General features: G+C 42.8%; 2 protein-coding genes across 3 annotated transcripts in view; both read left to right on the top strand.

Annotated features, from left to right (window-relative positions):
- The first annotated feature begins 5,439 nt into the window (after nucleotides 1-5,439).
- LOC128329880 (transmembrane channel-like protein 2) overlaps nucleotides 5,440-25,892 on the top strand; it is an 82,323-nt gene continuing 61,870 nt past the window's right edge. Inside the window, exon 1 of the mRNA XM_053261740.1 lies at nucleotides 5,440-5,457. The gene's annotated coding sequence lies outside the window, so the exon portion shown is untranslated. The remainder of the gene's footprint in view (nucleotides 5,458-25,892) is intronic.
- LOC128329878 (uncharacterized) lies at nucleotides 13,553-19,010 on the top strand. Of its 2 annotated transcripts, XM_053261738.1 has the most exons (3): nucleotides 13,553-13,836; nucleotides 14,764-14,837; nucleotides 15,545-19,010. In XM_053261738.1, exon 3 carries the CDS (start codon nucleotides 15,828-15,830, stop codon nucleotides 17,535-17,537), a length of 1,710 nt encoding a protein of 569 aa, XP_053117713.1. In that variant the 5' UTR covers nucleotides 13,553-13,836; nucleotides 14,764-14,837; nucleotides 15,545-15,827; the 3' UTR covers nucleotides 17,538-19,010. The 2 variants fall into 2 exon arrangements, with proteins under 2 accessions (XP_053117713.1, XP_053117712.1); XM_053261737.1 differs by having other exon boundaries at nucleotides 14,764-19,010.

Genomic DNA, 25,892 nt, shown 5'->3' with positions numbered 1-25,892 from the left:
TTCTTCTTCTTTTTTGGAAGACATCTGCAATCAGCCTCAAAGCATGGCTGGGGACAATAAAAACACTGGGTTTTTTTCCTCTGGCCATTGACTGCGGCCCAGTCCACATATGCTACTCATATCTGATATAAAATTGTGGTGTAATTTAAGAATTTAAACTCATTCCATATATGGCTGCAGAGAATCAGTTCTGATAAAAATGCACATTACTCTTTATGTTTTCAGGTTTTCATACAGAGAAAAGAAACAGAGAGGAGAAGGTTTAAGTCACTAACAAGCTGTCAAGGACAGGACTAGAAAAATATCTGAAAGCTCATTTTAGAATTCAAGAAGGCACAAAGCTCCCTGTAGAGGTCTCTTGTTCTGGCTCAGCAATGCTTATATAAACCTACCACATACAGATTAGTCTTTGCTGGAGCTGCTGTTCAGAAAAATTCTTCTATGAGTCAAACTCAAAACGAGATACATCCAAATCACAAAATTAAATTGGTACTAAATCTATCATAGCTACTCCCATGGAGTCTAGGAACTGTAATTTAGTGAGTCCTGAGAATTCTCTAATAGTCATCCCCAGAAGAACTACTTCTCCCTGGGTTTCTTGAGTTAACCATGACAGTTATTTCATCATTGCATGATGAACATGTTAATGTGAACTCACCCTGTTTGTGAACAGCCAACAATCCTTAAGCAAGCCCAAATGGGCTTGCTTAAGGAGTTCTGATCAGCTAAGACTACTACTGCAATGATTAAGAGTTGTACGAAATAGTGTTACTGAGCTGTGGAAAATATCCTGGAGGCGAGAAACAAATAATATTAACCCCTGCTAATTGGGCACAGAAGTACCTTTTCAAGTGGTGGATCTCATATTTAACAAGGGGAGAGGAACTGTCCCTCTTCTACCCAGCACAGCATCCCTCCCAGTAACTATTGGTGGTGTCTCTCGTGTTTCTTAGCCCTTTTGGGACAGGGGACCATTATCTTTTTCCTTTTGTTATGTGAATTGCATTGAGAACTTCTGAAAACTTGCATTGTGAATTGCACTGAGAACTTGTTGAAAAGCAGTATATAATTGTTTTCATAATAACAATACTAGGAAACGGTGGTATAGTGCTCTTCCTTTCCCCCTGTTTTTCTTACTCCTTTTTCCTATTTGTTTTTTCAAATACTTTCATAGGTGCGTATCTGGGGATTCTTTGTTTTCAAGCATTACATGATTATAAGGCCAGATTTTTGAAGTCGCCATTATGCAGAAATATAGGGGAACATAAGAAAGGCATAGAACATGTATGGCCTCATGAGTAAAAATCAACGGCATGGCACATTGGCTCATCTTATATGTTATGGAATGCCACATCCACATCACCGCCAACATGCCATATCTGAAGTATAGCTTTATCTCCACCAAGAGGCCTGTAATGTGCTAAAAAGAGTAATGCTACAGGCCACACTGGAAAATGCTGTGACATGTTTGCCTACTGATAAGTTTATCAGCAGCCTTCTGATACTGATTGTGGAAGTATCAAAAGTCGAGTGGAACAAATGGTTTCTAAATGTATTTTCATAGTCAAATGAGAACCATAAAAACCAGTGTGAATGAATCTTGCCAAATGAGTTTCTTTTTGGCCCCAAAACAAAGAGACATTTTCAAGATAAGAAGTATTAACCTAGAGGAATTTTATGCAGCAAAACTTTTGGCAGGCATGGGAAAGGGGAGACATGCTATTCAGTGTATAGTGTTTAGGGATTAGATCTACAAAGTGCTTTATTCCACTTAGTAGGTAGTTTCCAGTCCCTATACATTACAATGAAGTAGCAGGAGTTGATAGAAATTTGCAGAATTTTGATATATTGTTTTGGTAGCCTTTTAAAAATCCAGATTCAGAGAAAGAAAAGTTATAAGTAAAGCCATTATAATGTTATTGCTTGGAGCAGCATTGGCCAACAATGCCATAAAGCAATTTTATGGTGGCCCTGCCAAACTCTGGTGGTCCTGCCAAAGTTTAATTATGGTGAAGTAAACATTCTATCCATTATTTCACATACTGTGAAAATAATATTATTTTTAAAAGTTGTCCATCTGAAGGAGAATCCAAATATTAATATCACTGCTCTCTTTGGGTTTGTTTTTTTAATGTAATGCCCCATACCTGAGTGCATGTACTTTATAACTGTGAGCTCAGGCTGTTATGTGGTGCTAATTTTATGATAAATCCTAATCATACATGAAGGAGGTTGGATAGTGCAACAAAATACACTTCTGGTTCCTGGACCATTGCCTGGACAATAAAGAGTTCCCCTCTAAGAATACAGAAGTCAGCCTTCTCTTAGCTAAAGAACTGCAGCACAGGGTACATATATGTAAAAAGTGGGAAGTTTCTATGCAAGTAGAAACAGGAAATTAAAGGCCAGTTAGCTTCTGTGGTGGGTAATTTGATGGAAAGCATACTTAAGGACAAACTTGTTAAACATATAGGAAAAACAGGCCTTGTTGAAGGAGAATCAGCATGGCTTCTGCAAATCTTGCCTCATTAACCTTTTGGAGTTCTTTGAGAGTGTCAACAGGCATGTGGACAACGGTGATCCTGTTGACATAGTACACTTGGACTTCCAAAAAGCTTTTGACAAAGTTCCCCACCAAAGGTTTTTGAGTAAACTTAGCATTCATGGGATAAGGGGACAGGTTCATGTGTGGATAGGTAACTGGTTGGAGGACAGGAAACAGAGGGTAGGAATAAATTTACAGTTTTCAAAATGGAGTGAAGTAAGAAGTAGGGTCCCCCAAAGAGCTGTACTGGGACCAGTGCTCTTTAAATTATTCATAAATAATCTAGAAGTTGAGATAAACAGTGAAGTGACCAAATCGGCAGATGACACTAAACTGTTTAGGTAGTGAAATCCACAATAGATTGTGAAGAGCTCCAAAAGGATCTCTCCAAACTGGGGGAGTGGGTGACAAAATGGCAAATACAGTTCAATGTAAGCAAGTGTAAAGTGATGCATACTGGAGCAAACAACCCCAACTTCACATATACACTGATGGGGTCTGAGCTGTCAGTGACTGACCAGGAGAGAGATCTTGGGGTTGTAGTGGACAGCTCATTAAAAGTGTCGACTCAGTGAATGGCAACTGTCAAAACGGTAAATTACATGCTAGAGACCATTAGGAAGAGGACTGGGGGTGAAATGCTAATATTCTAATGCCCTTACACAAATCTATGGTGCGGTCACATTTGGAGTACTGCATGCAGTTCTGGTCATCATATCTTAAGGACATTGTTGAACTGGAAAAGGTGCAGAAGAGGGCAACCGAGATGATCAGGAGCCTGGAGCACCTTCCTTATGATGCAAGGCTACAGCATCTGGGGCTTTTTCGTTTGGAAAAGAGGTGACTATGGGGAGACATGAACAAGAACAGCTCTGCTAGATCAGGCCCAAGGCCTATCTAGTCCAGCATCCTGTTTCACATAGTGGTCCACCAAATGTCTCCAAGAAGTCCACAGTTAGGGGCTTGCCCTATCTCCTGCTTTTGCTCCCCTGCAACTGGTATTTAGCACCATCTTGCCTCTGAGGCTGGAAGTGGCTTATAGCCACCAGACCTGTCCTCCATGACATTGTCTAAGCTCCTTTTAAAGTCATCCAAGCTAGTGACCATCTACATCCAGTAGCAGAGAACTCCATAGGTTAATTATGTGCTGATAGACGTGTATAAAATTATGCATGGAGTGAAGAGAGTGAACAGAGAGAAATTTTTCTCCCTCTCTCACAACATTAGAATACTAGACCTGGTCATCCCATGAAACTGAAGGCCAGGAATTTTAGGACCAACAAAAGACAGTACTTGCCACAGGATGGGGTGATGGCTACTAACTTGAATGGCTTTAAAAGAAGCTTATCAATGGCTACCAGTCTGGTGGCTATAGGCCACCTCCAGCCTCAGAGGCAAAATGCCTCTAAATTCTAGTTGCAGGGGAGCAACAACAAGGGAGAGGGCATGCCCTCACCTCTTGCCTGTGGGTTTTTCAGAGGCATCTGGTGGGCCACTGTATGAAACTGGACGCTGGACAGGATGGGCCTTGGGCTTGATCTAGCAGGACAGTTCTTATGTTCTTATATAGCAAGTGCAGCAATTTAATTCTAACAAACTAAGCCAGTTCAGAAAATGAGAAGTTAATGGGGGCAACTGAGTCATAAGACAGTCTAAAATGAAGATCAATAATATGAGCCAAGGCACGAGTTCTAGCTGATCAAATCAGAGGTAACAATAAATAAAAGAGCCATGTTGTCCGAGTAGGGGATAAACAGAAGTACAACAAGCAAAATGCCACTTTGATATTAGGAAACTTCTTTTCTAGTTAACACCCTCTCATATGGAATATTTTTTATTGTGAGCCATCCAGGGCCTTTTTGTATGGGGCGGTATATAAATGTACTAACTAAATATGCAGAATTACTTCTACTTGCATATGAGACTGTTTGGATCCTGACTTCTCTGAATATTGAAACTGGATTTCCTTAAAGCAATGGTTTGTAGCCAGCAATTCTCTGCTTCCAGAGGAAAGGAACCTTTGGATACAACCCACTAATTGGAGGGGATGTTAATCAGGATCATGCCTGGTTATACTAAAGATAAGTAATTTCTGGCTTTTCTTCTAATGAAACATTCATCCATCGCTACTTTTAAGATACAACCTATTTCCTGAAATCAGAACAGATGCACAATTAGTATAGTTCAGTAGAAATTCATTAATTAAGTAAGGTATTTGGTCCCCCCCCCCCCCCCGCCGCCAAGAGCTGGTTTCTTTTCTTAAACTGAATACAGTCTTCTGTTGGCTAGTGTCATGGAAACAAAGCTGTAGAAAACAGACATCCATTCACGACATTGTTATAAATCTGATACAGGAGCTTTTATGTGGCTAATACAGAGGAGGCTCCTCATTTGGGGCAGAGGGGTCATTGCCCTCCTTCTTGCCAGCACCACATTCTTGCCCACCATTCTCTCACCAGACATACTTCTTCCTCTCTGTCTCTTTTGTTTTAATGTTGCCCTTGCATTTCCACTGCTTGCCAGTAGATGGTTCTGGCTCTTGGTCCTTTTTCTAATTCCTTTGTAAAACCATTTCCACTCTCCCAGACTGTTCACTAGATCTCTTGCCCGCAAACAAACTAATTACCACACTAAGTCACTTGCCAAATTGGGTATTTAGTGCCTCAGCACCAATCAAGATATGCCTTTCTCTTCTTTTTTTTAATCCTAAAGGTAGGAGGGGCTAGCCCTGCTCCCAACCAATCAGAACTCACAATAGCTTACAGGCACCTATTTTGACCAATAGCCAGCAAACAAGGCCAGCCCAGTCCTCTCAATTCTCAGGATTTTTCAAGGCAGACTGAGCAGGCTCTTTGGAGATTTTTGTGCAAAATGGAAGTACCTAGTCTGCAAGCAAATATAGTTCAGAACAGGTAGGGACCCTTGCTATTTTTCTTCAGCCTCCTCTTCTCCAGAGAGGAGCACCCCAACCAAGCCCTCAGAAGGCATTGGATTTCTTCAGCATTTCCTGGGAGATCTTTTCCTTTCCTTTAAAAAAAAGGCCACTAGCAAATCTTGGTAATATTCAGCAAAGCAGGGATATGCTGGACTAGCACTTCCTCTGAGTAGTTGTTCTTTTACTAACAAGCAAACAGCACACGCACACACCCTTTTTCTGGGAATTTAAGCAAAGCCTGTTGTTAGCTCCCTTATCTTTTTCTTACTTTCTTTCCTCTCTTGAGGGTGAAAGAGAAGGAGTGAGTTGTGGCTTTCAAATAAAACAAGGCATTTTAACTGAAATTACTAATTGGACAACTTCAGACTTCTCCTCTTTGAAATGTGTGTCTTTAATGCAGAAATGTGTGTGTTTTTAAAAAAAGAATTCTAGATTATTTCCTTCTATTTACGGGCGTACTAATGGGCACAGCTTGGAAACCAGGCCAGTCCAAAACAGTCAGGTAGATCCACAACTTGATAGTCCTTTTGCCAGGTTTTGTTTGGCAGGTTGGTGTTTTATATGGCTTGATTTTCAAATCTGATAAAGGATCCCCTCAAGTAAATGTTGCCTAGAATTACAGCCATTTCTAAAGAAATCATTGGGACTTACTCCCAAGTAACTGCTGTGTGCATAGGATTTCAGGCTGAGGACATATCCCAGAAATGTGAGAAAGGGAAAAGTAAGGCCTGCTTAAAAAATGGAGCTGGGGGGAGGTATGTGCATATTTGTGAGAAGGAAACTAGCGGGCTCTGAGTGTGGTCAAATATGTTGTGGTATTTTTAAGCGGTGTGAAATGTGTGTGTGTGTGCAGGTGCTACCTGTAAATAGGTACTCAAGATTCCAAACATCCCACCACCACCACCACCACCTTCAGTTGATCTTCTTAGCCTAGTACTGCATGGGGTGAGGAGAAGAGGGCTGAGACTGCAAGGAGGGGGAGAAATGGAGGCAATCCTGATAGAAGAAGGGATGGAAAAACTGAGGGGGGGGGAAACTGAGGGAAAGGGGGGGAAAAACTGAGGGAAAGAAGCAGCATGGGGACTTTAGCGAGAGGGGGTGTTGCTATTTTCCACACTGACACCTACAATTAACCAGTCTAACGGCATAATTCCTTTACTCACGGCCAACTAGGGATGTGCACGAGCCAGTTTGGCACCTCTGGGAAGCGCCGAACTGGCTCGTGCGGCAACGTTTGAATGAGTCTGGCGGGGCGGGGAGCAGTTCCCTTAAAAAGCAGGTAAGCAGCTCCTTACCTGCTTGTCCGCCGCCCACTCTCCCAAAGGACACACGTGGCTGCAGCGCTGTTCCCTGCAGCCTCAGTGCGCACCGGCCATGCGCGTGCCAGTGCAGCGTAGAGGCTGCAGGTAACAGCGTCACAGCCATGTGCAGCCTTTGGAACGCGAGTGCCGCAACTGGAAAAGCAGCAGGGTGGCTGATGAGCAGGTAAGGAGCTGCTTACCTGCTTTTTAAGGGAACTGCTCCCCCCCCCACTCCTGCTGGTGGCTGCCCGAGCTGTTCGTGCACATCCCCACAGCCAACCAAGGGGCAGATTTAGCACCAAATAGCCAGCTGCCAAATGCTAGTTTGAATAATGGAGATTTTGGTAAACAACTTTACAGATTGGAGAAAGCCATGGGCTGGTGATTACCCTTCCACATCTCTTTAACTTAGGGTTGGAACTACCTTTTATTAGCCCTGCCTATCGTTACTCCTGGCTCCCTCCCCTCTCCCCCCCCCCACCCCATCCTAAGAGGCATCAGCTGCCACTGGGCTAATATAAATGCTTTGTCTAGGAATATAATGGCTGTAATGTTTACAGCAGAAGAGCTGTAGAGGAGAGCTTTATTTTTAATTTCATTGATGAATAAAAGCAGTGCCCTTGGCATCATGTACAAAGCTATGTCAGCTACGCAAAATCTTTTCATTGGAGTGTCCATAGATTTGCTCATCTTTCCTTAGAGCCAGATCCATTTTCCATGTATCCTTAGTTTCATTCTACTGTATATTCCACTGTGAAAAGTGGAAGAAATTAAACAGAAGCTCCATCAAGTTGTTGCAAAAAATTCAGAGAGATTAAAAAAACTAATCTGGTTTATATTTGTGTTATATCATAAAGAGCATTACAGGCAAGATTTTCACCAAAATATAACCAGAAAGTTGTGCCTCAAAAAAAGGAGAGGAAGTTCACGAATGTATTTGAACACAATGCTTCCCAGTATGATCCACACTTACAGTGAAAAATAATAATATCCTTAGAATTTCATTCAGTCACCTATGGCTGCAGCCATTATACCATGACCATTTTGGTTCTTTGAAGGTGAACAATGTCACTGTTACTTTTTTATTGGGGTGGGAGAACTAGAAATGATCTTTGGAATTGTATGCCAGTACCTCAGGGGCTTTTCCTCCCTTCCTAGGTATCTCCCTGCTTTTTTTCTCCACATCCTGTGGTGACATTATCAGTTTCTCTCTCCATTTCCCTCTTCATTTTGTTCCATTGAAATCAGTTGGAGCTGCTGCCATCTAATGGTCATAGCACTGATGCATGCAGGAAAGACCCAGTTCTCTTTTGTGTGGAAGACAATGTTCCAAGCTTTGCAGTGGAGACCCATTGTGTGCCCTCAAGATATCTCCCTTTCTAGAGAAGATCAGGACGTTTCTTCATCCTAGGACTTTAGATTGTGTTCATTTAGCATCCTCAAGCACTACCACTCTCCAGATTTCTCCTTCCCATTGCAACTCCTCAGAATACATCAGAGGCCTCTCAGGAAAGCCCCAACTGGAAGGCACACAGGACTGCAATGAGAAAGCAAGCCTCCAAAGCACATATGTAAGCAGCACCCAACACAATTTGGATTCCACCCATTTGTTTAGAGGTAGAAGAAAGGGGTGAACCAGAAATCTTTTAAAAAAAAAAACATTTTTATATCCCGCTCTTCCTCCACAGAGCCCAGAGCAATGTACTACATACTTAGGTTTCTCCTCACAACAACCCTGTGAAGTAGGTTAGGCTGAGAGAGAAGTGACAGGCCCAGAGTCACCCAGCAAGTATCATGGCTGAATGGGGATTTGAACTCGGGTCTCCTCGGTTCTAGTCCAGCAATCTAACCACTACACCACGCTGGCTCTCTTTGTCTCTTTGTGATTTTAGCTGAAGGACTTCCACAGCCTCTGATTTTGGTGCAAAGAGCAGAGATCCAAATATTATCAGATTTCCTGATGCCTTTTTCTTTTCTTCAAAGTATCAAGGAAGTGGCATAACCAGGTTTCCAATTCCGGTTTGTAGGCCAAGTGCAACTCAGTTTGCTGGTTTGACAAAATATCCATCTGTGGTTTGCCCATAAACCAGGAAGAGCCATAGCATGGGAGGGGCGGGAAAGAAGCATGTGAATCTGAGGATGACTCATTAATGTAATGCCAATGCTGTTTGAGCCATGCTGTCTGAACCAAATTACTGAATCACTCATTTAGCAAAGTGGCAGAGATAATATAAAAGCACAGCACTTTGGTAAGAAAAGAGAGATTTTACATCACTGTATCTTAATGGAATAAAGAAGATAGTAAAAGGGTTTTTCCACAATTATTAGGCCTTTGAATGGGCAATGGATAAATTCACTTGTTTGATGCCCCTGGCACTCATTATGAAGGAGCCCAAGTTCAGTGCAGAGGAGCAATTCACATCCATTAAAGTCCACTGAAGGCTTTATTTACCATTTGACTTCAGTGGGATGTGGATCACTCAAAGAAACTATGAATGGAAAATGATTACATGGAATGATTCCAAGTATTCTATAAACTTCGCTTAGTACTGCAGCTGCTTCACATCCTCAGATGATTGCAGGAACTCTAAATTGCTTCCTTACCATTGTCCATAATGAGGCTGTTGCCCTAGTGCATGACAAATACAGAACATTTGGACTGCTTGTTCATGCAAAGTTATGCATCAATAAATGTCAGCTACCATATTAATCCAAAAAGCAGGGAATAATTACATGTTAGTTGGTGCAGAATATGCAAGTCAAAGATTAGATCGGGTAAAATTACCATTAGTCACTATTTGGAATTTATTTTAAAAATAGGGCAACTCAAGTGGTGACTTGGATAGGTAAGACTGGGAATGATGGGAGTTGTAGTTCAGCAACAGTTGCCTACCCCGGCTCTAGACCAGGGATTCTCAACATTGGGTCCCCAGATGTTATTGGACTTCAACTCCCATAATCCCCAGCCTCAGTGGCCTTTGGTTGGGGATTATGAGAGTTGAAGTCCAATAACATCCGGAGACCCAACGCTGAGAATCCCTGCTCTAGACTGTATTACCCAACGCTAAGGTCAAAGCAAGTTGCATTTTTTTTATTCTCTGTAATCATGGCTGAGAAACCAGTGCATAGAAACAGGGGAACATAGGAAGCTGCCTTCAACTGAGTCAGACCCTTGGTCTATCTGGCTATTGTACTGTTTACCCCAACTGGCAGCAGGCTTCTGCAAGGTTGCAGGCAGGAGTCTCTCCCAGCACTGTCTGGAGATGCCAGGGAGGGAACTTGGAACCTTCTGCATGCAGGCGCGCTTCCAGATTGGCCCCACCCCTTAAGGGGAATAGCTTCCAGTGTGCACATGTAGTCTCCCATCCGAATGCAAACCAGAGCAGACCCTGCATAGCAAAGGTGATCATTCATGCTTGCTACCATGGATGAAGTGTTTGCATGTGTACAACCTCCCCCCCCCCAAGAATTTCATTATAAATGTTTACTAATCTTTCACAGAGATTAAACTTTTATAGTGTAGAAATATGTTTAGGAGAGTTACATGTATCCAAATCCAATCAAAACTCAATCACATTGTTGTTTTGTTAGAGTCATCTGCTTTCCAATCCAATTAACATCATGGTGGAGCAAAGATTTTTGCCTAGGTGTGGCCTCAAAGCTACTATATTTACTTTGACATGACAATCATTGTTCCACTTTTGCAGAATCTTCAGGTTAGGTCATTAAAGTTTCCATTTTTCACTGTGGTGTTTTTGGTTAATCCATTCATTGATCCAGGCCAGCTTTGGAATAGTGCTTTAGTTACTTGTATTCCAGTCCTGAAGTAGAGGCGGAGCTAACAAATAGCCAGCAGCAAAAACACTGAAGGCAGACCTCACTTGCCTCTCTGTAAATAATGCTTCCCTCTCTCATTAAACCGTTAATATTCCTGATTCAACCCCACTGTCTTGTCCTTGCATACCACAACTCTTTCCTCTGGACTCTACACAGAGGGGAATACTGTGGCAGAAAAAATTACTTGTCCAAGAGTCAAGACTAGGGAGCATGCAGCTGAGCCAGGATCGAGACTTCCTATTCCAAATCCTTTATAACAAACTGGATTTAATAGAAAGAAAATCAGTATTGCACTCAGAGGGGGATTTAAATAATAATAATAATTGTTGTTTTCTGGTGGAAATGCACAGATTTCCTGCTGCTGTTTTTCCCCCAGATCTGTCTAATGTATTTTGAAGATAACAGTAAGACGACAGTTCATAGTATCACATGTTAAGATGAAAATAGGCCAGAGCTGTGGGCTCTCTAGTCATAAAATAACATCCACAAAGGAGCAAATGGACACTGAGATCAAGGAGCTGATAACCAACTGCTTGGCTTTCTGCACATCATTATGCCTAGGCAGAAGTTGAAATGCCTATTTTTGTAACTGAAATACTAAAAGGTTCATCCCAGTGCATCTTGGCAGAGAATCAAATTTGATTTCTTTGTATGGTGATTGACTGGAATCTGATTGCTAACATGTCATTTTGGTTTTTGTCTGCAACAAAAAGGCTTTTTCTCTTTTTCAGTTCACATCTCTATATTCTATCTTTTAATTCAGTGCAACTCAATTTCCAGGAGTTCTGAATGGGTACAAGGAAGACTGTGATTAGATTATTACTGTTAGGATTAGCTTTTATTAATGTAATGGAGTCTGAAGCAAGACAACACGTGTACATATTTTGTATACTATTCTAAACAAAAAATCCAATAAAATTGTCACGAACAAATGAACAAAGTGCTCTTTAGTTAAGCAAAATTGTGCCGTCTCTATAGATTTTTGTATAGCTTGGCACTGGATGGTGGACAGTAGAGTAATCATTCATGATGGCTGCGGGATCTGATGGCTGTTGGCTACTCTGAGCTACTGGCATCTATTTTGCACCCCGTTTACCTGGGTAGGGTGTAAAAAGAACACAGTTTATACAGTCTTGCATATGGGCACAAAGGGAAAACAGCTTGAGGTTTGGTGCAGACTGGAATAAGTTGCTATATTTCAGGATGGCAAAAGCAGTTTGCCAGAATATTCAGGTGCTATACCACTGTCTAATTATGGTTGACAGATGAACACAGGACAGGACCAAGACGCCTTCCCCCAAGAAACACTAGATCTCTGAAGTTGGCCTAATTTAGGAAAGCCTTAATTATGGTCTGATTCTGTAGTCATTGAATGTATATGGTTATGCTTGGCTCTGTTTAGCCTGCTTTCCAGTAGGCTTATGAGATCACACAGCATTCTGTGTGTGCCCACCCGTGTGTCTCTCCATACCCATCAATTTCACAATGCCTGGACCAAAATGAACCAAATTGGGTAAAGTTGTAGGGACACACAGGGACACTTCAATGGCATAGTTTGTGATGATGTCATCTATTCTGATTCAAGATGGTGGATGCATAAACATCTGAATCACATGTTGGGGAAATATTTCCAGACACATGATAAGTTTAAAAGACACAAAAAGAACAATAAAACATTATATAAGAATGATATGAAAAACCAGTAGTCAGGTACAATATCAAACAAGTTGTTCTAGTAAAACTAATCTGCCTACTTTCCTTCTCACTGTCCCTACAAGCGGACTAATTTTGGTCCAAATTGGTTCGGCAATTCACAAGTTAGCCCATTTGCACCTCAGATGTTCATCTGTCGGCCATCTTGAATTGTGGTGTATGTATTCGAGGTGCCCTATGTATCTCTACAACTGTACCAAATTTGGTCCAAATTGGTTCCCACTTGCACTTCAAACATGCACACACCTGTCATCTTGAATCAGAGTGGATGACATCATTACAAACTACATCCTTGAGCTGTCCCTATGTTTCCCTACACCTGTAGCAAATTTGGTTCAAATCGGTTAGGCGGTTCATAAGTTAGTCCACTTGTGCCTCAATCTGTATACCTCCTAGAGATGCAATCAATCAAGTTCATGTGTCAGCCATCTTGGATCAAGGTGGATGACATCATCACAAACCACCCCATTAAGGTGTCCCTGTGTTTCACTCACTACAACCATACCATTGTGCGTGCAATGACAGCAAGGTGCTGTTCGCACATCGGAAGCTTTCTTCCAGGTTCTGTCCTTACGTTTTAGTATTACAACGATGTATGTATGTTCCAAAAAATAGCTGCATTTCCCCATTTTAGGAGGGCTGTCCCGCTGTTTCCTCATGTGGTGTATGTGAAGGGGTTCATTCAGCAATTAGATGTTTCAATATCTTAATCTCCTCTCATCTTTTGAAATGATCCTTTAAAAAAAAAATCCTGGGTGCTCTTGTGCAAAGATACAATTTCCTTTTTATTTGCTTTTCACTCCTCTCCCTCCTCTGTTAATGTTGAATCCAATGTGATTATATTTCTTTTTATATTTCTGTGATTATTTCTATATATTTTTATTTCTGTGATTATTTCTAAATATATTTATTATATTTCTCTTCTTTCTTTCCTCTTTCAGCCTCCGCCAGTGTGTTTTTAAAATTACTTTAAAATTATTAGTTTTTTAAAAAACTAATTGTCAGTCATGGTAAGGAATAATAATATAATATCCAAGCCGCAGTAATCATATACAAAGACAGTTCTGTATATGTTGTAGGAATATTAGGTTTAGTTGTTGTTGTTGTTATTATTATTATTATTATTATTATTATTATTATTATTATTAAATTTATATCCCGCTCTTCCTCCAAAGAGCCCAGAGCGGTGTACTACATACTTGAGTTTCTCTTTCACAACAACCCTGTGAAGTAGGTTAGGCTGAGAGAGAAGTGACTGGCCCAGAGACACCCAGCTAGTTTTATGGCTGAATGGGGATTTGAACTCGGGTCTCCCCGGTCCTAGTCCAGCACTAGGAGAAAGAAAATTTAAAAGAAAAATTTCTGAAGAAAAGGGACATTTAATATCTAAAATTTGCTCCATGAGTGAATGAATTTGTTTCCAAAAAAACCTGTGCTTTATTACAGATCCACCACATATGATAAAATGTCCCCACTTGCAGATTATATTTCCAGCGCCCCTTTGGGTAATTATTATCAATCTTGTTAATAACATTTGGAGTAGTGTACCAATGATAAAACATTTCTTACCAATTTTCTTTCTGATTGTTACTAGAAGTAAATTTAATATTCTTTTTCCATTGAAATCCCCAATCTTGAATTTCTATTGTTTTATTTATGTTTTGCATCCATTTAATCATACATTCTTTAATCTGTTCTGATTCTGTATCATGTTTCAGTAGTAATTTATACAGTACATCGCTCCTAACAAGTGGTCAACTCTCTTATTTAGTAGCTGTTCAAATTCGGTGAATCCCCCCTTGCCTTTGTATCTCTTTCTGCACTATTGAAGTAATTTGTAAATACTGAAACCAGGGAGGTGTTTGGGTCAATTCCAACGTAAGTGTTTGGATGGATTTTGGCTTTACATTGTTCATAATCAGACTTTGTAAAGTATATATCTTCTCTCTTCAGAATTGATATTTACTAGTCCATTCTTCCTTATGAAAGTAGACATTTAATATTGATGCCAGCAGTGACAAACTTGGGCTGATCCTTTTTTGATATTTATCCCAAACATGTAAGAGACCATATCTCAATGTGTGTAATTGTATCTCCAGATTTTTTCTCTTGGTATTATTCCACAAAAAATTGTGTAAACCTTCAGAGAGGTCCGACCCCTCCATATTTGTCGTAGAACTGTATGGGAACTTAATCCAACCAGAAATCCAAGACAGACAGCTAGGATGGTAATACAGCTTCAGATTGGAAACCGCTAAGCCTCCTCCCTCTCTGGCAACTTTTAAAAAGGCAATGAAGACACATTTATTCACCTAGGCTTTTAATTAGATTTATAGTTTTAAAAATTTTAATATTGGGTTTTAAATATTTTAAATGTTTTAAATGATTTTAATTGTTAATTGATTTGATGTTTTAAATGATTTTAATTGTAGATTTAAGAGAATACCACTCAGGAACCTGCTATTGTCCCCAGACCCTAACCCAAGAAGACACAGACAACAGTATAGTGGGTATAACGGGCCACAACTTTATAAATCAAATTAATTTGAGTTAGCGGACTGTAGGAGGGTAAACACTCCACCGCCCAGAGAGTGCAGGCCTAACAAAGACTGGGTTCCAACTTCACAGTCCTTCCCCATGTCTTTACTCAGTCCCCAAAAGGACGACCAGCCCAAAGCCCATTCTGCCCCTAGGGAAGGGAGGGCAGGGAAAACCTCAAGCCAACTGAAAGTTTGGGGCAGGGAGCTGCTGGAACGGCTGTGCAATCCCCGCCCCCTACAGGCCCCTGGCCAATCAGAAGCCTTCTAGGGCTCATGCTAGGGAATGGGCTGGGACAAACTACCCTCCCTTCAGCACAAGACCTTGGGAAGGGCATGTCCATGCAGTTCGGGCAATATTGAGTCCATCCCACATGTACTTTTATACCATTTATATTATAGGGACATTCACATTGCCTGGATAGAACCACTTATTTAAAAAAACATATCAGGTCGATCAGAAGAGTATTATACTTCCTTTTTCCTGGCAGACCAGTATACAGCAAATACGGCTGGGGTAGCAAGATTCTGTGCCACAGCATGCAAACTGAGATGGGAGCATTTAATGAATTGTAATTGTGACCTCTTTATATGTTTTGATACTCTAAGAAGGAAATAGGGAACAGCTTGGGTGGGGCACTGACTGTTTGTTGCCTCTGCTCCACTTCTCTTCCAGGTGTGTACCATCTCCTGGGCTGTTGCTGAGCTGGGGCTTCTGCTAATATAAAGGGCAGGCTGGCCCAGGGGCGTGAGCCTCTTGGCGCGAGCCGAAGGGCGAGAGCACAAGGGCTCTTGTCGTTGTGGCTCTCAGCCGTGGGGTGAGCTGCCTGGGCCTGAAGACCTTTTTCGTCTGCCTTGAAGATCTGTCTTCCTTCAATTAAGATATCAGCAGAGATCGTATAAGCCTGGTCCTGGTTTTTAAATTAAGCCAAGAAGCTATGGTGGGTTAGTCTGGGGAGATGTGCCTGGGAGAGCGAAAAAGTGGGTCTGGAGTGGGGGTAGCGGGCAGAGGGAGGTATGGCGGTGGGAGTTGGGCGGGCCGTTACTGGGGAAATCGGTCCAGGCAATTGAGGCCTGTTCCTTTTTCCGGCCCCTCTCCCAACCCTCTGACCCTAGGGAGCTCTGAGAACACTCCTTCGAGGATTAGGGTGCTGCTGCTGAATGCCAGGTCAGTTAACACAAAAACATCTCTCATCCACGATCTGATTGTGGATGAGCGTGCTGACCTGGTATGCATGACGGAGACCTGGTTGGATGCGCTGGGCGGGGTTGGTCTCTCTCAGCTTTGTCCTCCAGGTTTCCAGATCGTGCAGCAGCCCCGCCTCAAGGGCCGGGGAGGAGGCGTTGCAGTCAGCTTTCGAGAGACCCTCCCCGTTTCCAGGTGCCCGGTCAGGCAATCTCAGAATTTCGAGGGTTTGTCCTTGAGGGTGGGCCTCCGAGATAGGCTGGGGATTCTGTTGGTGTACCGACCACCCCACTGCACTTCAGTCTCCCTACCTGAGCTGGCGGGGGTGGTCTCGGAAGTGGCTTTGGGTTCCCCCAGGCTTATTGTTTTGGGGGATTTCAATGTCCACGCCGAGGCCCCCCTAGTGGGTGCGGCTCAGGATTTCATGGCCTCCATGGCAACCATGGGCCTGTCTCAATTGGTATCGGGCCCTACCCACGTGGTGGGACACACTCTGGATCTGGTTTTTGCCGACCGGGAAATAAATGATCTGGAGGTGGGGGAATTTGAGATCACTCCCTTGTCATGGACAGATCATCACCTGGTGGGGTTTAGTTTGACTGCTCCGTCTGCCCTCTGCAGGGGTGGTGGGCCGATTAAGATGGTCCGCCCCCAGAGGCTTATGGTTCCATTTGGATTTCAGACGGCCCTCGGGGAGTTTCCAGTGTCCAGAGCTGGTGACCCTGTCGAGGCCTTGGTTGATCTCTGGAATGGAGAGGTGGCCCGGGCTGTTGACACGGTTGCCCCCAAGCGCCCTCTCCGGCTTGGTGGAGCCCGTTCTGCTCCTTGGTTTTCCTCGGAGCTTAGGGCAATGAAGCAACTCGGACGACAGCTGGAGCGACGCTGGAGGAAGAGTCGTCACGAATCCGATCGAACACGGGCTAGAGCCCATTTTAGGGACTACGCCGTGGCGGTGGGGGCAGCGAAGAAACGTTTTTTCTCCGCCTCCATTGCGTCTGCTCAGTGCAGGCAAACAGAGCTGTTTCGTGTGGTGAAAACATTGCTCCACACATCCCCCCGGACAATGGGGGAGGAGTCATCTACTGCTCTTTGTGATCGGTTTACCTGTCGCTTTGCAGATAAAGTCGCTTGCATCCGTGCTGACCTGGACTCCAGAGTTTTGGCAGTTCCGGCAGACGTGCCTCTGGTACCATCTGGTCCCGTTGTTTTGGATTCTTTTCGGTTGGTGCGGCCTGAGGATGTGGACAAGATCCTGGGCAGTGTGCGGGCGACTTCGTGCGCTCTTGACCCTTGCCCTTCATGGCTAATAAAAGCTGCCAGGGAGGGGACAAGCAGATGGCTGGAGGTGATCGTTAATGCTTCGTTAAGGGAGGGCAGGATGCCATCGTGCCTTAAGGAGGTGGTGGTAAGACCTCTATTTAAAAAGCCCTCAACCTGGACAATTATAGACCTGTGTCTAACCTTCCCTTCTTGGGCAAGGTGATGGAGCGTGTGGTGGCGTCCCAGCTGCAGAGGGTCTTGGATGATACGGATTATCTGGACCCTTTTCAATCTGGCTTCCGCCCCGGGTATGGGACTGAGACTGCCTTGGTCGCTCTAGTGGATGACCTACGCCGGGAACTAGAGAGGGGGAGTGCGTCCCTGTTGGTTCTGCTGGACCTCTCAGTGGCGTTCGATACCATCGACCATGGTATCCTTCTGGGCCGCCTCTCGGGTATGGGGATCGGAGGCACTGCGTTGCAGTGGTTCCAGTCCTTTCTTGAGGGGAGGGTCCAGAAGGTGGTGCTGGGGGACTACTGCTCGGCCCCGTGGCCGTTGGCCTGTGGGGTCCCACAGGGTTCGGTCTTGTCCCCCATGCTGTTTAACATCTACATGAAGCCGCTGGGAGAGGTCATCCGGGGATTTGGACTGAGTTGTCAGCAATATGCGGATGACACTCAGCTCTATCTCTCCTTGTCATCTGATCCTAGGGAGGCGGTGGATGTCCTGAATCGGGGGCTGGAGGCCGTGATGGGTTGGATGTGGGCTAATAAACTGAAATTGAATCCGGATAAGATGGAGGTACTGTTGGTCAGTAGGAGAGCCAATCAGGATGAGGAGATTTTACCGGTTCTGGATGGGGTTGCACTCCCCTTGAAGGAGCAAGTACGCAGCTTGGGGGTACTACTGGACCCGGTTCTGCTTTTGGAAGCTCAGGTGGAGCGGTGGCCAGGGGTGCCTTTTCACGGCTTCGGCTGGTGCGCCAGTTGCATCCCTTTCTCGAGAAGGCAGATCTGGCCACGGTTACCCACGCCTTAGTCACGTCGCAGCTGGATTACTGTAACGCGCTCTACGTGGGGCTGCCCTTGAAGAATATCCGGAAACTACAGCTAGTGCAAAAAGCGGCAGCAAGGGTTCTATCCGGAGCTGCCCGTTGGGAACATATCACCCCCATTTTGAAAGAGCTGCACTGGCTGCCGGTTTGTTACCAGGTCCAGTTCAAGGTGCTGGTTTTGACCTTTAAAGCCCTAAACGGTTTGGGCCCGGGGTATTTGAGGGACCGCCTGCTCCCAAGGATTGCTGCCCGCTTGACTAGGACATCTGGGGGGGGCCTTCTCCGGGTGCCGACAATGAGGGAGGCCCGGCTGTCGTGCACTCGGGACAGGGCCTTCTCTGTTGCTGCCCCTAGACTCTGGAATGCTCTCCCGGTGGCCATTCGTTTCTCAGACTCCATCACAGCTTTTAGAAAGCTTTTAAAGACTAGGCTTTTTACCCAGGCTTTTACATAATCGTCTTTTACTGCTGTTCTTGTGTGTTTTTATCTGTTGTCTTGTTTTTATGCCTGTTTTTAGCTTGATGTTTTTACTGTTTTTTATTGTATGTTTTTAATTTTTGTAAACCGCCTTGGGGTTTTCTTTTAACGAAAGGCGGTATAAACATGTAAAAATAAATAAATAAATAAAAATATTACCCAGTCCTGGTTTTGATTTTATTTTACTTTTTTAAAAAATTGCTGGTCACTGACTGTAATAATAAATTCATTCATTTTTTCATTCATTCATTCATTCATTCATTCATTCGCTTCTGATTATGAGACTCTTTATTAGTTATTTAAATGTTTTTAAAATCCCAATTAAGAGCAAAAATTAAAATGGACATTATTATAGAGTCATATTTTGTGTCCAGCTATCAGAGAAATGGAGAACACCAGATCTTCAGTTTTTATTTAAGAAGATATTTTTCTCATCTTGAGATAGAGAAAGTAACGCTTGAAGATATGTGCTGAATATATGTACCAAGCTGTCAATGAAGTGACATCTGTCTGAGTCTGTGATAGCTCCAAGATTTCTTGCTCTGCAAAATCCAAGATTCTCTCTGCTCTTGAATTTTCTATTTATATCAGAAGAAAAATAGGACAGCTGGCCTAACTCTTCCCCTCAAGCACATTATCTAGGAGATTAACTAACCGGTTACTTCTATTACAATATAATAGCATATCATAATTTGAATGCCATGCTTTCCAAATCCCAAGATGGTGCTGTTTCAATTTTATCATATTTAACTTAATCATATAGTCCAAATGGCTCATGTTTGTTCTTTCACCTGAAAAGCTCTATCTACCTTGTTCCTCACTGGTTAGCTGCAGTCTCAAAATTCTTTCTGGAAGTCCTTGTGATTGGGTGAATATTTTATTATGATTGATAGGACAGGTTCACAGACTCTATGGGTGTTTTCAGATGCAGAAATACTCTGTTTTAAAGCAGAATTCTTACCATTTTTCTACTTGGTGTCCAGATGGTACATGACAACCAAGGATGTCATCTGGATCCTGAGTAGAAAAGCAGTAAAAACTTCCATTTTAAAATGGGATATTTCTCCATCTAGAAACACCTTCTGTTCTCTTAAACCTGGCTTTGCTTGTGGAGTAACAGGTGGTTGTTGTGACCAAACAGCTGTCTTCTAATAGGTAAGCCATGCTCTTTTTTAGAGAACAGGGATTAGGCAACCATGGTCCATACGTTTGCAGTCTGAAGGATCAGCTGCTGTAACACAGCAGCTTCTACATGGAGCTGCCAGTGAGAAGTGTTTGGAGCAGCTGGTGCAGAATACAGTGGCCCAGCTCCTGGCAAAGGCTGGAAAGTGGGAGCATATACAACCAGTTAGAAATGTTCTACACATCATACAGAATGAGTTCTTTTAACTTTGTGGACTGTACCCCTTCAGACTGCATGAAGGGGGTTATATTTTTGAATATTGCTCTTCTTAAAAAAACCCAAAAACTTCCTCTGTGTCGCAAACTAGCACATTGATGAGAAGGGCTACTATACTAGACTTTTCTCAGATTTGCTAATTCACTACCTGCAGAGTGCACTTGTGCAGGCTGAAGTGGTGCAATCCAGAATTCTACCATCTCATTTCATGTTGTTTGTACAACTCTTATTCTATAACTGTACTGGCAACATGTTCGTTCTGGGCTTACATTATAGTGCTAGTCTTAACTTAAAAAGCCCTATATGTTGTGGATCCACCAGCATATCTCAGGGAATGACTGCTACAATTTGAGTGCAGCACACACAAGACACGATGCTGTGATTAGATCGATCCTTGAAACAGCAGAACGAAGCCCGACAGCCATTTTGAAGTTCTATCGTCTTCAAAGGGGCGAATACATACCTGCCGCCATCAAATTGTTTTTAGCTAAAACCGTACCACAACTACTGTATGGTGCTCAGTTAGGCCCCTATGAAAATTTTGCCATTCTAGAAAGGACCCAGGCTGGTTTTCTTAGAGCTCTACTTGGCACTCCTTGATGTACTGCCAATGCAGTGATCTGACAGGAGGCTGGGTTACCAAAGGTAGAGACTAGGGCCTGGATATTAATTTTTACTACTGGCTGAAACTCCATCTTCAGCCAATAGGGCTTATACTCAAGTTCTTTTCAGTTGTACCACAGCTGTCCTGGTGTCTGAGGATAACCAACAAACTTCTTAGCATTGGTTTATCCTCTGATTCCCTGTTGGAAATGGGTTTGATGAGTGCTAAAAGAGCAGTTCGCCAACAAGGACACTGAACTTCAAAATGAGATGGCTTGTCTGCCTGTTTTTTACAGATCTTTAAAGACAAGGGCGGGTTTTTTACCCATGTCATATTTTTCCTCCATCACTTCTCCCAAGCTTCGCTAGGATTTCTCGAGAGCCCAATTTAATGCCTTTTCCATCAGCCCTGCTTATTGGAAAGTTTCACCAGGTGCCTTTGGATGCCTGACTGTGTCCTTGTGACTCTGGTGAAGCTGAAACTAGATCATGTTTTGCAGAATTGTAGGTTTTATCGGGATGTCAGGCATCAGTTAATTTTACCTTTACTGACCAGTGCTCTGGGACAGTCTGAAGACTGGTTAGTTAAGTTTTTACTTTCTGATAATGACACAGGTATCTCATATACAGTAGCAAAATTTTGTTATATAGCTACTAGAGTGTGAGCTTCAAGATTGACACAGAAGATGTTTGACTTGTTTACAAGATAAAGCTGCATCATTTTTATTGTTATGTATTGGATACATTGTTTTGTTGTGCCTTGGTCTATGACCATAAATAAATTTGACTTTGACTTTGACACACAAGACAAATAGGAAAGACCTCACCTTACTGTTTCTTTCCCTGGGGGGAAATTAAGACCAAATGCTGGCCTTTCTCAGTTTTGACACTAGTTCTATGGAACTCCTTGCAAAGAAAAGTTAAGAAGTTATTCTTAACCCCAGCCTGCAGAGATTCAGGAAATACTGTTTTCAGTGATCTTGAATAATAGTTGCTTTATATGTATTTTATATTTATATTTACCTCCTTTGAAATCATTTAATAGTCTGCACAATAGTGACTTGCAATTGTCCTTTGCTGAGTGCTATGCTTTTACCTATTTGAACTGACTGCAAGCTACCTTGAATACTCTTTATGATGAGGTGAGGTGTATAAATAACTAGAAATAAAATAAAAGACCCCAGTGTCTACACAAATTGTTCTATCTTCCTCTGCCTGCAAATAATGAAAGCAAGAAATCCCTTTAGCAGTTATTCCAAACCAATAATACCAGCTAGGAATGGAAAGCAATTTTAACCATTATCATATGGTTTCCATATTTCAGGAAAACTCTTTGATTTCCGTGGCTCGGCTGCATTCTCTCACACATCATCAAACAAGGTCCCCAAGTGCCATCTGGTTTCTTTGGCCATGCTATTGCCAAATGCTGCCCTGCCACAATGTGCCCTAACCCATGAGAACCACTTTTCTCATTTCCCAAATGACATATCTCTGCTGCAGTTCACTGAACACAAAAATGACACACGAGAAGGCACACATGAGGCTTTAAGCACCAGACTTCCTCCATCGTCATAATTCTAAAGTAGGGATGGGGGCATCTGCCGCTAACAGGCATTACCTTTTTCCAATTTTCTCTTTATTTTGAAACTCACTGGGTCAAAAAAGGGCTGGTAGGGGGAAAGTGCAGTGCAGCCAGATCCTGTGTACACTCTCCTATGGGAGGAGAGCTGGTCTTGTCGTAGTGAGCATGAATTGTCCCCTTGCTAAGTGGGGTCTGCCTACCCTGGTTTGCGTTTGAATGGGAAATTACATGTTAGCACTGTAAAATATTCCCCTTGGGATAGGGCCACTCTGGCAAGAGCACCTGCATGCTTGCATACAGAAGGTTCCAAGTTATCTCCCTGGTAGGGTTCCAAGTTCCCATCTCCAGATAGGGCTGAGACTAGAGAGACTCCTGCCTGCAATCGTGGAGGAGCCACTGACAGTCTGTGTAAGGGCTGCTCAACTTCAGCCATCTTGCAGATTAGGCCTACAATTCCCATAATCCCTGGCTAATGGCCACTGTGGCTAGGGGTTATGGGAGCTGTAGTTCAAAAACAGCTGGGGGGTTGGGCTATGTTGAGCAGGCCTGGTAGACTGTACTGAACTAGATGGATCAATGGTCTGACTCAGTATAAGGCAGCTTCCTATGCTAAAGAACTGTGGGCAAGCTCTTTCCCAGGAGCAGGCAGAGGGCAGAGTTAAGCACTTTCTTCTCCCTACTAATTCTCTCTTACATATGCGCGCGTACACACACACACACACACACACACACACACACACACACAGAGGTTAAATTCAGAGGATGGAGCCATGGCTTAGTGATATTAGAGCACATGCTTTGCATGTAGAATATCCCAGTTTCAATCCCCAGAACCAACAGGCAGAGCTGGGAAAGACCCAGTCTGAAATCCTGGAGAGTTGCTGTCAGTCAGTTTAGAGACAGTGTTGAGTTATCTAGGCCAGTGGACTGGTAAGGTAGCTTCATGCGTTCATATTATCCAACAAACAGGTTTGCCAGGGTAATGCTCAATTCTGCCACAATTCTATCATTGTAGTAGCATGAAAGCGGAGATGTCCTCTCCAGTTCCCAAATATGCTTCATATGCTGTAGACTCATCCTCCTTTATTTTATGAGGTAACGTTCCTCCCCCCGCCCCCACAGCACTCAGATCAATATAAAAGTTAAGATCCTGTCTTTCCAAAACAAAAATGTCTGCATGTTCAGCCCTTGTGCCGGTTCTGCTGCATCACCCATTCCTGCTGCAGTGCAGAATCACCACCATTATTTGTAGCGGATTATAATAAAACAATCTTAACACATCAATCTGGAAGAACCTCTACTCACTTCAGTCCCTTTATACATTACCCTTGCAAAGTGAGCAAAGAAGAACCTTTTCAGTGGTGGCTCAGGGAGAGAGTAGCTTTCAGTCAACATAGTGTCTCTTGTGTGGCTATAGTATACCTTTTCCACATATACTTAAAATTATTATTATTATTATTATTTCTTGTTTACACAGTCAGACAGGTATTATTGACTGGTTTGTTTTATCCAGACATCGAGTCCTTCCCAAGGACTTGGGATGCCAGAATTTTATCATCAATACTGTTGGTTATTATAGATATCGTCGCAAAATATAGGCTGTTCCCAGTAAAGCTGCTTTTTGTAATTGCCTGATGGTGATTTCTGTGGCCCCTATGGTGTTGAGGGGCTCTTCAAGGTCTTTTGGAACTGCACCCAGGGCGCCAATGACCACTGGGATTATTTTGGTCTTTTTCTGCCACAGCCTTTCAATTTCAATTTGTAGATCTTTGTGTTTTGTTATTTTTTTCTATTTCTTTTTCTTCTATTCTGCTATCCCCTGGTATTGCTATGTCGATTATTTTGACTTGTTTTTCTTTCTTCTCGACTACAGTTATATCTGGTGTATTGTGTGGCAGATGTTTGTCTGTTTGTAGTCGGAAGTCCCATAATATTTTTACATCTTCATTTTCTTCAACTTTTTCAATTTTATGGTCCCACCAATTCTTGGCTACAGGTAGCTTGTATTTTTTGCATATGTTCCAGTGTATCATCCCTGCTACCTTGTCATGCCTTTGTTTGTAGTCAGTCTGTGCGATCTTCTTACAACAGCTGACCAGGTGGTCCACTGTTTCATCTACTTCTTTACAAAGGCGGCACTTGCTGTTTGTTGTGGATTTTTCGACTTTGCTCTTATTGCATTTGTTCTTAGTGCCTGTTCTTTGCAGCCAGTATTAAACCCTCTGTTTCTTTCTTCAAGTTGCCATTCTTAAGCCATTGCCAGGTCTTGGTGATGTCTGATTTTCCACTTATATTGTGCAAATATTGACCATGCAGTGGCTTATTTTTCCATTTTTCTGCTCGGTTCTTGACTTGTTCTTTCTTGTAGGCTTTCTTTCTTTCATTGGTGTTGAATAGTTTCTCATTCTTGACCATTTTAAGTGCCTCTTCTTCACTGTCCTTGATATATTCTTCAAGGCCTCTTTTCTCCTCCTCTACTGTTTGATGGACTTGCAGCATTCCTCTTCCACCTGAGCTGCGAGGGAGGTAGAGCCTATCTACATCACTGTGGGGGTGCAGAGCATGATTGATGGTCATGATTTTCCTGGTCTTACGATCTAGCGTCTCTAGCTCTGCCTGGGTCCAGTCTATTATTCCTGCAGTGTATCTGATAACAGGTATAGCCCAGGTGCTTATGGCTTGTATGATGTTCTCACCATTGAGTTTGGACTTGAGGATTTTTCTAACTCTCCTGATGTATTCACTTCCCATTTTTCTTTTAACTTCAGTGTGTGCGATGTTATCCGCCTGGAGAATGCCCAAGTATTTGTAATGTTCTTTCTCTTCCAGGTTCTTGATGTTGCTTCCATTGGGCAGTTCTATTCCTTCTGTTTTTGTTATTTTTCCTCTTTTCATTATTAATGCAGCACACTTGTCTAGTCCAAACTCCATTGCTATATCGCTACTGAATATACGGACAGTGTTTAGCAGTGATTCGATTTCTGACTGGGACTTTCCATACAACTTCAGATCATCCATGTACAGCAGATGGTTGATTTTATTTGATGTTTTAGATGTTTGGTATCCGAGGCCTGTTTTGTTTAGTATTTGTGAAAGTGGGGTCATGGCGATTACAAACAATAGAGGGGATAGTGAGCCCCCTTGGAAAATGCCTCTTCTAATGCTAACCTGTCCAAGTGCCTCGCCATTGATTGTTAACTGTGTATTCCACATGCTCATTGCTTTTTTAATAAATATCTGGATGTTTTTGCTGACACCAGTTGTTTCTAAACATTTTAGTATCCATGTGTGAGGCAATGAATTGAAGGCTTTCTTGTAGTCAATCCATGCTACACTTAGATTGGTTTTTCTTCTCTTGCAGTTTTCTAAAATCATTTTGTCAATCAGCAGCTGGTCTTTTGTGCCTCTGGTGTTCGGGCAATTTCCTTTCTGTTCAACTGGAAGCTGTTTGTTAGTTAATAAG

This window comes from Hemicordylus capensis, chromosome 6, assembly GCF_027244095.1.
Source record: "Hemicordylus capensis ecotype Gifberg chromosome 6, rHemCap1.1.pri, whole genome shotgun sequence".
In the NCBI taxonomy this organism is placed as follows: Eukaryota; Metazoa; Chordata; class Lepidosauria; order Squamata; family Cordylidae; genus Hemicordylus; species Hemicordylus capensis.
Note: the sequence above shows the minus strand (reverse complement) of the source record. Positions and strands in the feature narration are given on the sequence as shown.

Excerpts from the sequence above, each read along its gene's own strand:
- LOC128329878 (XM_053261738.1), top strand. The coding sequence starts at position 15,828 with ATGTGCCTGGGAGAGCGAAAAAGTGGGTCTGGAGTGGGGGTAGCGGGC.